This window comes from Mya arenaria, chromosome 1 (assembly GCF_026914265.1).
Source record: "Mya arenaria isolate MELC-2E11 chromosome 1, ASM2691426v1".
Classification (NCBI taxonomy): domain Eukaryota; kingdom Metazoa; phylum Mollusca; class Bivalvia; order Myida; family Myidae; genus Mya; species Mya arenaria.
Window position 1 is genome coordinate 14,979,345 of NC_069122.1, and position 12,528 is coordinate 14,991,872.

At 32.5% G+C, this 12,528-nt stretch overlaps 1 protein-coding gene across 1 annotated transcript; it reads left to right on the plus strand.

Annotated features, from left to right (window-relative positions):
* Positions 1-721: 721 nt before the first annotated feature.
* On the plus strand, positions 722-12,498 carry LOC128238127 (tRNA (guanine(10)-N2)-methyltransferase homolog). Its single transcript, XM_052953705.1, has 13 exons — positions 722-812; positions 1,330-1,392; positions 2,978-3,051; positions 3,707-3,788; positions 4,522-4,614; positions 6,016-6,156; positions 6,741-6,801; positions 7,447-7,623; positions 8,538-8,705; positions 9,497-9,566; positions 10,072-10,206; positions 10,792-10,912; positions 11,766-12,498. Exons 1-13 carry the CDS (start codon positions 732-734, stop codon positions 11,976-11,978), a joined length of 1,479 nt encoding a protein of 492 aa, XP_052809665.1. The 5' UTR covers positions 722-731; the 3' UTR covers positions 11,979-12,498.
* Positions 12,499-12,528: the final 30 nt, after the last annotated feature.

Genomic DNA, 12,528 nt, shown 5'->3' on the forward strand with positions numbered 1-12,528 from the left:
CCCATTTCCCCAGCTATCCACGGTATATCCCGGTCCTGGGGGGGCCGTGGTTACAATTGACTGGTGCATAACATCCCTAGATTTTTGATGGACATACAAACTCTTACATATACAAACATCCCTGCTCAATATCAAAAACAAATCAATCCGCTCCCACTCAGTCCATCCTTCCATCCTGTTTTTTTTAATATATTAGTTAGATGAAAATGTCATCATATGTGTAAAAGAAATCTGGATGCTCATACTGGTTATACAATGTGTAACGGTCCGCTGTAGGCGGATGTGTGTTCATAATATTCCGTATAAAACGGAAGTACGTTGTAGTACGTATGTTACTTGGTAATATATATGCAAATTAGCAAAGCACGGGATCTGTAAGAATAGAGAAGTTAGTGTATGTAAAGACCAGTGGACCCCTTCAGGGTCGAGCATGCTTTTCCCTGAAGGGATCTGTTGGTGTTTGTTTCATTACGCCAGAAAGCTCGGCTATCTGGTGTTTGTTTGTTAGGGTCGAAGTTACAAATGTAATATTCAATGCCAAATGTGTTTAAGAGCTTCCATTTTCAGCTTACTATTTTCAAAATAAAACCAAGACATATTTTGATAAAAAAAAGCTCTTACCGTGGTGTAACTTAAACTTGGGATTAAAAATGCCAACCTCAACCTGACTGCAGTATTTGATAGTATTTTATAGCCGTAAATATTTTAGTGTAGTGTAACCGCAATTCAAGATGGCAGCCTCCATTGGAAAATCATGCACACGAACGATTTTAGTACATTTCGCTCACGAACACACAGATTTCCGAATTCCAGTTGGTATTTCATAGAAAATTATATTTTGTTTTATTCCTTTGTAAATATTATGCGTGGTTCATTTGTAAATACTTTAAAATCGAATGATTTCTATATTGATTACACAATTTCGGACAAGGTTAAAAATTCGGACAATTGTAATATTATTTGAATGTGCGGTATGTTATAAGCTGAAACTAGTCTATTTATAAAAAAAAGATAGAAATAATGTTAAAATATCATCAATGTTAGATTACATGCTGATGAAAATGAAATTAATTTCTAATTGTACAGTATTATGATTTCATCAGGTTTAAATAATCAGTAAAATTATTTACAATTGTACGTTTGACAGCACTTTATACGTATATATACTATGCTTAGAAGATTCCATTGTACGAGTTTTTTCAACATGTTAAAACTATTTAAAAGTTTGTGCTTATTGTGGAACATATTATTAACTCTACAGACAAGTATGATACACTTGTATGTATTCAATATGAAAGATTTTACCCAATAATTCACCTTCATTTATAGGAACTGCAATCAATTCTGGGTCTCTTTCACATAGAAGCCACTGTGCCAAAGGAGTGCCTTAAGGTATAACATAATGATTTTCTAGTGTGGCTTCTAAAGTTTTATTAAATCCGATTGCACATTGTAAGCAGACTGGCATCACTACACTAGTTGCAAGCAGGTTGCTCACTTAGTCTAAAATTATAGACGTGTACGGGATTCTTCCAATCCTTAACGTCTAAACAGGTTTGTGCAAAAAACGGGGGTGTTTTGAAAAATATTGAAATTGTATTAAGTGAAGTATTTTATGGTTTAAATTGATCATAAAGGTTTATATTCATATTTTACCATGTAAGTGAAAAGTTATTTTGCACAAAACAAGCATTTAATGCATTAAAACACATTATTTACCTTTCCAATTAAACGAAAGTTGACTGACACAGACAGCAATTATGCCAAGCAGAACAACTCGACCCAATCGTAATAACTCCGCCACCTCCGACAAGCTTCGAGATAGACCTCGTAAATACAATCGTAACAACTCGGCCATGGCCAAAATGTTCCGATTGTTTAAAAATTGTGCCCTGAGGCCTTGCAGGTGCCCTTCATGTATATATTGCTATGTTTTGACAGGAAGAAATGAAAAAAACACGTCAAACTCATAATTATTCCTAGGATATGACATTTTTATGTATGGAACTGATATAAGATAACATAATCTGGTAATATTTCTTGTTTTTATGATATTTTTGGATGTTAAATGCTTTAACCCGGAATCCCGATCAGAATAACTACCCACTTTTGATACTAAACAATTTGTATGTGAAGGATTTGCCATATCAAAAAACGTAAAAAAGTCCGTAAACATACAATTATTTGGACTAGTTGCTCACTTTGCAAATGATTGGACCATTTCTGCACTTTACAGACTTCCAAATGAGTGACTGTCCAAACGATACATAAGATTCCTTAAAGCTTTAATCAGTGGCAAGTTACTGAAATAACTAGATGAATTTGCTATAAACATCTTTTCAAAGACTTTCACGTATCAAACGGATTTTAGCCAGGCATATTGTATCAGGCTTTGAACAGTTTGAATATCATGAATTGAGCAGAAAATGTTATGAATTATGTTAAAAGTAATATCAGGTTTTAAACGCGAAATATGTAAGCTTTGTTTGTATTTATAATCACATGGTAAAAACAAAATAAATATTTGATCTTCTTAAGCATTTAATTCTATGAAGGCAAATGGGTGCAAATGCTGGCCTCAATGAGGGCAGAGATGTGCTACCATACATTTCAAGAACAGGGTGTAGCAGCCTTCTATAACTCTCTAGCTAGAACCCTACTATATATATGTATACAGTACCGGTATCTATTATTTATATTCATAACTTTCATAAACAGTCTAAAACCATAGGCTCCATATTACCTGGCTCAATTTCCTCGTTGGCTCGAACTTGATGTAAAGGACAAATTATTTACTCTATTTATCGGTAAGCATTCCGGCTTGGCTCAATTTTGTGAGGCTCATAGTATTTTGACCGGTCTCTAGGATTTTGAGCCAACTGTTTCGAATGTTAATTGATTATCTCCCTGTAAGACTTGTTACTTACTACAGGTTTATATTATAAGCCAATACAATAAATGTTGCTCTGATTTTCAGGAATCTTTTATACAAATCGAGCTTCCATCACTGGAATGTGCAAGAAAAATTGCCAGCAGAGCAGTTCTCATCAGGTAATTACTTGTCCCACAGTTTTGATGAAGTAAGATGTTATTAAGTACTGTGGTTACCAAATAAGACAAAGCAGGGTTGTTAAATATTTGGACACAAAGCACTATTGTGGGAATTTTGGCTTGTTTATTCAAAAGTCTAATTACTATAATAGTTGGTGTCCTTGAACACTAAAAGCTTGTCCATTTGATAAATAGAGTATGCTTGTTCCTGTATGAGTTTTTTTAAAGGAAAAGGTTCTGTTTAAATGTTTGGTATATGTACAAGTATTAGAGTTTTAGCCAGGTTTTAAAATGGACAGATTTCTGTTAAAAATGGACAGGGTGCAAAGGGAGAAAAGGGCACATTGTCTTGGGTGATTAACAACTTGAACATAATTAATTTGACATAAATGTTAAGGATTCTGTTCAATTAAAATTGTAATAGATTTCAAACGCCAAAACTTCAAAATTTGTATGTATTTTTAATCATAATTATAAATATTAATCATAAAAAAGGAAATATTTCATTATGAAATGTAGAATATTTACTTTGTCTGTTTTACATATCGAGGGGTGAATGCGAAAAGGTTCTAAGTGACATTAAATAAAGAAGCAGATAGAACCTTTTCGCTTTCACCCCTCGATATGCAGTAGTTGTATTGTTGTGTTGTTTCAGGTCTGTGTATGAACTTTGGGCGTGTACTAATGCACATGATGACCTGAACAGCAAACTGCAGCATTTGCCAAAAACATTCCTGGTATGTAGCATTATAAATTATATATGTAGATCCTCAATTATGTCAAATACGCAGTAACTGGTATATCTAAGTTTAAGCATTTAATAGTTATTTCATGGAGATACATTAAAACAATACAGATAGTGGATATTACCATGTGGTATTTCTTTGAATCCTCGTAAAATTGACACTCGTATTTAAAATCAATACATGCACATGTATAACAAACACAAATTTTGAGTGATTAACCTTTAATTACATGTACTTACTAACTTATACATTTATGGAAAATATTAATGACTAATAACAAGATTGTAACCATGTATATAATAGCTGAAAATGCACAAATATTAAATGACTGGTGAGTCCTTAAAGATTTACCACGATCAAATATCTTCTCATAAGGTAGAAATACCATGTTTTCTGCCTTTTTCTTTAAAACTAAACACGATATCCTTCATAAAAACAATTATTTTTGATAATTGTTAATCCTTTTGGTATATTAAAACAATTTTATTAATTGTCGTACATCTTATTTGGGAGTATGAGTGCATTTTTAATAAAAATAAAGATTTTCTGTAACATTGTCCACAAATATTTATATCATACATACATCACACTTTTGTATAAGGAAGATATATTGCTTTAATGAATATTCATATAACTAATGTACAAGCATGTGTGGACTTTTACATACCATAATGAATTGTGCTTGATATGACATGTATAATTATTTTATTTTTTTATTTTGAAGGAAGCACATATAAAATGCAAAGAGTCTTTCAAGTATCAAGTTACGAGCTTCAATAAAAAACTGAATAAGGAGAGGAAACTACAGATTATAGAGGTATATCAAATTTGTTATGTTATCTTTTAAATATGTATATTTGTACATATAGTTTAAGTTTCATTTTAGAGTCTTTTCTCCTGAAGTTTTCAGTTGTTAAACTTGCAGGAAAAGGTCCATCAATGCATTCACTGCTAGCATTTTCATTTCCATGTAAAGGCCATTCTTATTCATCAGAAGTTGAATCGACAATGCTAAATCTTTGTTGTACACTTAGCATCATCACTCTGGTGTATGAGAATGGTAAATGCAGGATCATGTGTATTTCATGACATTTTCAGATTTACTTTATATTAAAAAAAAATGTCACAAAAATACAGTTATACCATATAAATGATAATTGGAATGTCATACTGCCTGGACATGTATGAATGCATCTGTTTTACATGATGTAGCTAAAGGTCATCTGTTTTTTCAAAGAAGAAATAACTGACATACTATCATAACATCTTTGATGTCTTTGTCAGCATATAAACACATGTACAGCAAGGTCCATAACTCTGGATTCAATCAATGCTGAGTTGTGTCTCTTTTTCTGACAAAAAGCAACAGGTGGTTTTTAATATTTTCTTTTTGATGCTCTTGTTATGTTACTTTATAGTTTATATTATGTGTATAAATTGTAGTGGTTATGATGTCATTTTGCTATCATTATTTGGTCAATTTCAAACAAGACATGACAAAAATTGCCAAATATTTAGATATTTTTTTTAAATATTTGTATACCATGTCCCAGGATCACCCCACAAGACACTGTCCATGGCGCTTTTGTTTATCATTCATATACAACTTTATAGTAAATTAATGGTTGTAAAGTAATTTTGGTATCATAATCAGGGCTTTTTCTATAGTACCCGCCACTACCCACGGGTCCGAGTATCGGACCCATTCCCAAAGCAAAATATATGATATTTTTCCCAATCTTCAGAAAAAAATCCCATTCAAAAAAAAAAATATATATTTTTTGAAAGTCTTTTTACATTTCATTACAAAACATCCTAATAACTTATGTGATGTAAAGTTTTTTTGGTAATGGAACTCGGAAATCATTGATTTTTATAACATTCAGATATCTGTATCAAATACAATCTGTCATTATCGATTTATTGCAATAGATATTTAGACCCAAGGATTGATATTTCAGCCATTTTGGGTCTTTTAAAGGTAAATAAACTAATATAAAATAATTTCCTATTTCGCAGGGCAGGAGACTAGACAGCTTTTTCTTTTAACTGTAAAATTTCCCAATTTCGGCATATTCAGGCCGCAAAATTTCCCAAAATGTCTAGGGTCTTTTTCCCAAATTGGGCAGAAAAAGCCCTGATAATTTGATTAATATTAAGCTATGAAAAGATCAGTATTTGCAAATATTTAAAAAAACAAAACATATCTTAATCCCAGGATCTCCCCCATGAGACACTGGCCTTCGAAGGTCCTGTGGACCTGAAGAATCCTCAACATGAGTATCACATTATAGAAGACTATGGCTCCCTTCTTGGTCAACCTACTGAGGCACCGCAGCAGGTCTACTTTGCTAAATGGGTGAGTGTAAAGTTTAACAGTAGACTCCAAATATGCCACACGTTCATACCACATAACAGAAGCCTAAGGTTCTCTGCTTTGTATAACTAGCACCGCAGCAGGTCTTCTTTGCGAAACGGGTCAGTGTACAGTTCCGAATAGAATGAGTAACACATAGAAGTTTATGGTTCCATACTTGGTAGAACTTTAGGAAGTATACTTTTTAAGATTGTGGCTGTGAATGTCCAAAAGAAACTGTAGATGACAACATATTCTGGGCTCAGACTTGATCTAAGTCTTATTTGACTGTCAAATTCAATTATTTTTATATAAATATTCTTCTATTTCAAGTCATTTTCTTTGGTTTCATAATTAAAAACAAACTTAATTTAAACACATTTTGAAATGCCATATAAAGCAGTTTATTTAATTCATTCATCCAATATGAGTTGTTATGTGTTTTAAAGGCCAGAATATGAACCAAATAACTTAATTTGTCAAACTTTCATCTTTAAATGTTTAATGTAACAGCCTTTGAAAAAATTACATCTTATAAGGTTAAATATAAATTTAATCATATTTCAAAGAACCACATTTATTTTTAGATTGCTGATGGACAGAGGGAGAAAATCAACGAGTTTCATCTTCAGAAAAGGCATTTTATAGGTATGTAAAATTATGTTACCTACCAAGTTTTATTAAGGTTTCATAATATTATTTTTTCCTCTTTTTAGAAAATTTGCTAACAAAAATGTTCATTTATATGCTTTTACGTTTGATTTTGATTGGCTGCAAATTGTGGTAAAATTATTTTGTTTTTACATGGATGATATTTGTTAATTTTTTAGATCACAATTTATTTCACTCCATAATCACAGATGCAATATTTTAACTGCCACAAGTGAATATATAGTTTAAATAAAATTACACCTAAATTAAACAAATATTCTGTTTCTTATATGCTTCAAATAGGAAAAATGGAATTTTCATTGATGGAACATTGCTACTATTGTTAGGCAATACTAGAACCCAAATCAAAATTGACATTTTCACTGCAGTGAAAATAGCAGGTGTAAAAATAACATGATATTTCACAGAAAACTCATACATTCAAGTAAAAGTCTTATGGTTTAAATAAAATGTATGTCCTTTCAAAATTAAAACATCCATTTACAGTAATTTTGATAAAACTCCTTTCAGCCAACATCTATAGTAATTTTGATACAATTCTTTTCAGCCAACATCTACTGTAATTTTGATACAAACCCTTTTAGCCAACATTTAAAGTAATTTTGATACAATCCCTTTCAGCCAACACCAGTATGGATGCAGGTCTGTCAATGGTTATGAGCAATTTGGGTCAAGTCCAGTCCGGAACCCTTATATTTGACCCGTTTGTGGGCTCGGGTAGTCTGCTTGTTTCCGCAGCAGCCCAGGGCGCATTTGTGATGGGTGCGGACATTGACTATCTCCTGCTACATGCTAAATGTAGGTAGATATGAAAGTGAAGAGATATTTTAACCTCCCTCGGCAACAATTTGCATCCAAAGACTTCAGCGTTTTGAACTCCTAAGGTCAAATAATATTAAGTCAAAGATGTTAAGTTTGTTTCACATCAGTTTTCTTTTTATGTAATGAACAGCACATATTAACGAAATTAAACAAGTATTTTGTATTTATCTGGTATCATTTAAGATTTTAGGGAATTAGGAATTGAAACAAAGGTTTTTACCATCAAAGGTATTATTTTTTGCAGCCAGACCTTAAAAAGCAAATTCAGAACACTGATGGCAAGCAATGTTTTTTGCCAATCTCTAGGGAAGGTAGAGTCACATGTTCATCTTGGATTTATTTATAGAAATATTTGCCTATGGTACATCAGAATTAGATAATATGTTTATCATTTAAGCCCAGCCATCAAGAACCAGGGTGAAACAGGAGTCTGAAGATGAGTTTGGGAGAATCAATCAGAGAAAATGCTGTCTCTATAGTCACTAATTAGTTTTTATCTTGTACAGGCGAAACTCCCTATGTCAACTCTGTTATCTCCATGTTATGCTTATGTTGAACTATTTTCGAATGTGTTAGGTGTAGTTATAAACGTTTTGTTTATCGCTTATATCGAATGTATATTATATCGAAGTATTTCCAAATGTCCTAATGACTTTGACAAAGCAAGGTTTAAATTTACATGTATCTATAAATGAAAGTGCCTTCAGTTATTATATACATGTTTAATTTTGCAGCTCGGCTATCTTGAGCCAATATAAAACAAAGGTCAGAAGACGTAAATGTTAGAGTCAATCTGGAACCATGTGGTCTCAAGAGAAGCTAATTAGAATTGATCTTGTTACCTGTAAATGCATCCATTCTTTATCACTGTTGAATATATTTGTTTGCAGCAAGGCCATCTCGAGCCAACGTGAAACAAAGATCAGATGACGAGAGTGTTAGAGCCAATCTACGACAATACGGTCTCGAGAGCCATTACATAGACATCCTGGTGGCAGATTCATCACGTGTCAACATGTGGAGGGAACAACCCTTGTTTCACTCCATCATCACTGATCGTTAGTATTCTTTTCTGAGTTGGTTCATCTTAACCGCAATGTTATTGACAGGGCTGTTGCTAGGTCAGTTTTGATGTTTTTGCAATAATTCTATTGCAGCAATATTATGCATGTGTATGTTTCTCCAGATACATCCCTGAATTAATTGTACAACAACTCAAAAGTTGAATATGTCTTCAAACAGTTATCATTTTGTAGCTATTGAATGGCTCTTTAATGTGGCATTTTATCACTTTTTCTGAAATGGCATTAACAGTACATGATTTTTCTTGGTCAAATTTCGCCCTAAATCATGTTTCCCAATTATGGCAACCACAGTTTCTGTGAGTTAATAAAAAAGCAACATATCTTTTAAAAAGAAACATGATCGATTTGTTTCTGACAGTAACAGCTCTATTATACTAGTGTATATATATATTATTATAATGGCTCTCAGTAAAACATGTATATTTCTAGTATAGCAACTGTTTTGGCATGATTTTGTATTTTCCGTAAGTCACAAATTATTCCCTATTTTGAAAGCACAGATGGTAAAAAAAATCCAAAATAAATTACTGGTGATGTTAAGTACATGGTATGTTGTACCGAATTTAAGTAATGTCTTTATTCGAATCAAAATGTTGCCTGCCGACGAAGCATTTATGGCGTAATTTATCACGTTGTTTACACATGGTATACTGAGGTATTTTGTACCCAATGTTATTAAGACAAGAAAGCCGGCCTTTAAGTTTTGTTTCCTGTTTCTGGTTATGATTTTCCTGTCCTTTCTATTTAGTGCTATACAATTTCAGCCCCCTATGGTATCAGGGAGGGTGCCAAGAGGATCGAGTCTGTGCCTGATATGAACCTCACAGACGACCTGTAGGTACCTTATTAGCTGATGTTTTTTGGCAAGTTTGCTATTTTTATATGCCTGATCATTGAATGGTACGTATTTTAGTTTCACATGTGGCATACGGGCATGTTGCAATCTAGTATTTTGTTTGATCAAAAAATTAATAGGCATTTTTCCAGTCTTTATCAAATTTGGTCAGAATGTGTATTGAATAGCACGCCTTCAAATATTTTGGGTTATAGACAGGGTTTATAAAGGGCAGGGTTTGAAGGATAAAAAGGGAACATTGTATATGGCTATGAAGACCTTAAATATTTTAAATTTGGCAGAGATGTTAGAAATTTGCTTCATTGAGAAGTTTAAGACTTCAATTGCAAGATTTATTTAATTTGTATGTAATGATAATCAAGTAATAATCTTCTTACTCTTGAGCTTAAACACTAGGCTCATAGTAAATAGGTAATAGAACCATGAATTTTAGAAACAATAATAGGAGTCATACCATTGCCAGTGTGATTTTATTTCTTTTAGAAAGTCGGAGAAGCACATAGCCCAGAGAACAGAGTACCATCTGTCCGATATATTCATGGACTTGCTCAACTTTGCAGCCCGCTACCTCACGCTCAACGGAAGACTCGTGTATTGGTTCCCTGTTAATCTAGCCACGTAAGTATGGTTCCAGTAAATTAATTGATAATATAATTTAAGGTAAGCTAGTGATCACTAATACTATGCTTTTGGTTAAGTTCCATTTTAAAGTTACAAAATGTTTAGTTTGAATATTTTTAAAGTTGTCACCAAGAACTTTTTCTGATAAAGGCATTTTGTTATTCAAAAAACAAATTAATAAAATTGCTATATGATCATATTATTTTTTTTGTAAATTAACTCCCATTAATATATCATAATAGTTCATGAAACTTCCTCATGGGTGCTATTTAAAATTGCCATGCCAAAATAATATAATGGTTAATCAATATAAACTAAACATAGAAATCATCATGATGTTCATATCTAAAATGCATTAACTCATCTTTGCATCCTAAATTTGGCTTACCTTTCAGCTGCACTCCCACAGATTGACCGTTTTGACAACTTTTTCACTTTTTGTGAACAATTTTTGAGTAAATATCTGGGAACCAGTGTTACAAGACTGCTTTTACTCTCAAAAGATCAGATCACAGTTTTTCATAGTTACGTTTTGATATTATGATATAAATTGAAATTTTCCATGGTCATATATGTTTACAGGTATGATGAAGCAAACATACCCACCCATCCATGTCTCAGACTAGTCCATAACTGTGAACAAAAACTGAACACCAAGGTCGGGAGAAGACTCATTACCATGGAGAAAGTTAAAGACTTTCAGGTACTTAAGGATCATCGTATCAATGACTGTACAACAAAATATCCAAGATCATGATTTTCAATCGAATCATAAGCGAGTGTCAGAAATAGAATTAAAGATTGAACTTGTAAATTTAAGGAAGCCTAGAGTAATATTTCCAGTCGAATGTTTTGTTTCAAAACATATCTGATTACAACCAAATTGAAGGATATGAAAAATTTATCATACATTATAATCTTTGATAACATGGCCCCAATATATCAATACTTGAGTGGTTGGAGAAAACTTAATTTGTTAGTTTTTATAATTTGGTAATCTTGACAAGTTTCTAAATATGTATATTTAGTACCTTTCAAAGAATGATATATGTTTTACTGTAAAACTATTTATAATAAAGCTTAGCCTAGATTCTACAAGAGAAATGCAATGTACATGTAGTTGGTAGTCAAAGTTATATAGTTCTGGGCCAGTATCCATAAAACATCTTAAGTCATTTCTTAAGTCAATTTCCTATTTTTTTCACTGTCAAATTGAAAGAAAATTAAAGGTGTTTTTAATATGAAAGTATGTACTTTGAATCAAATGAATGATAATAAAATATTTCAGATATTATGAAGTATTTATATCATATGATAACGTGAGAAACTGAACTTAAGAAAACAGCTTAAGTAAGGAATAAGATGTTTTATGAATACCCTGTTGTTTTAAAGCTAAGGTGGTAGTTTGATATGGTATCCCGAAATTTCGACCATTTTGGCCTTGTTATTTCGATAAAGACTAATATAGAATTAACTTATCTCGTTTTCTACAATTAAACATGCATATTATATTTATCATGATAATTGTACAAAGCCAAAATACATCTTTTTTTCAGGAAGGGATGTCTGATGCCGAGCTTCATGTAGATCATTTCCAAGAGTCAACATTCAGGGACATGTACTTTAAGGAATCCAATGTTAGTAAAGAAAGAAATAAAACCAAACAAGTCTCAGAAACTCGTTCGGACAGAGGAGATGATAACTGTGAACCATCTAAGGGGAAAACAGTGATGGAGTCACAAATTCGATGTGAAGCAGACAATACATGATATATATATTAATATATTTATGCCATTCTCAGGGCTGCAGTACATTAATATGTACAATTTAAAAAAAAAACAAACTTAAAACGGCGATCTTTCTCAAGAACTATTTGACATATTCTTCAAATTACTGCACATCAGTTTGGTGACTTCAGTCAACAACTATGCCTTGTTAATGGCTTCCACACATGCCCTTGGCTCAGATATTTTAATCTGCCCTGCAAACAGTGTTGCATGTAAAAGATACTTATAATCTGTGATAATGGTTTTGAATGGGCTGATAGAGCCTTGTGGGCATCTTAGGGGCATTGAACGATGTTGCATGTAGTCCTTTTAAAACAATACAAGCTTCAGTAGGGTAAGTTGATTTTGTGGACAAAAGTGATGCTACTGTAGAAAGTCGATATTGCTGTGTGAATCTCACTAGTGACTTTGGTCAAATGTCTTGTGCAGATTCCAGTTGTGAAAAAGAGAGTGTGTCAGTGAATCAGGCTTAAGCATTCAATCCTATTGACACCTGATAAATATTTGTATTGAAATATATGTGGATCATACA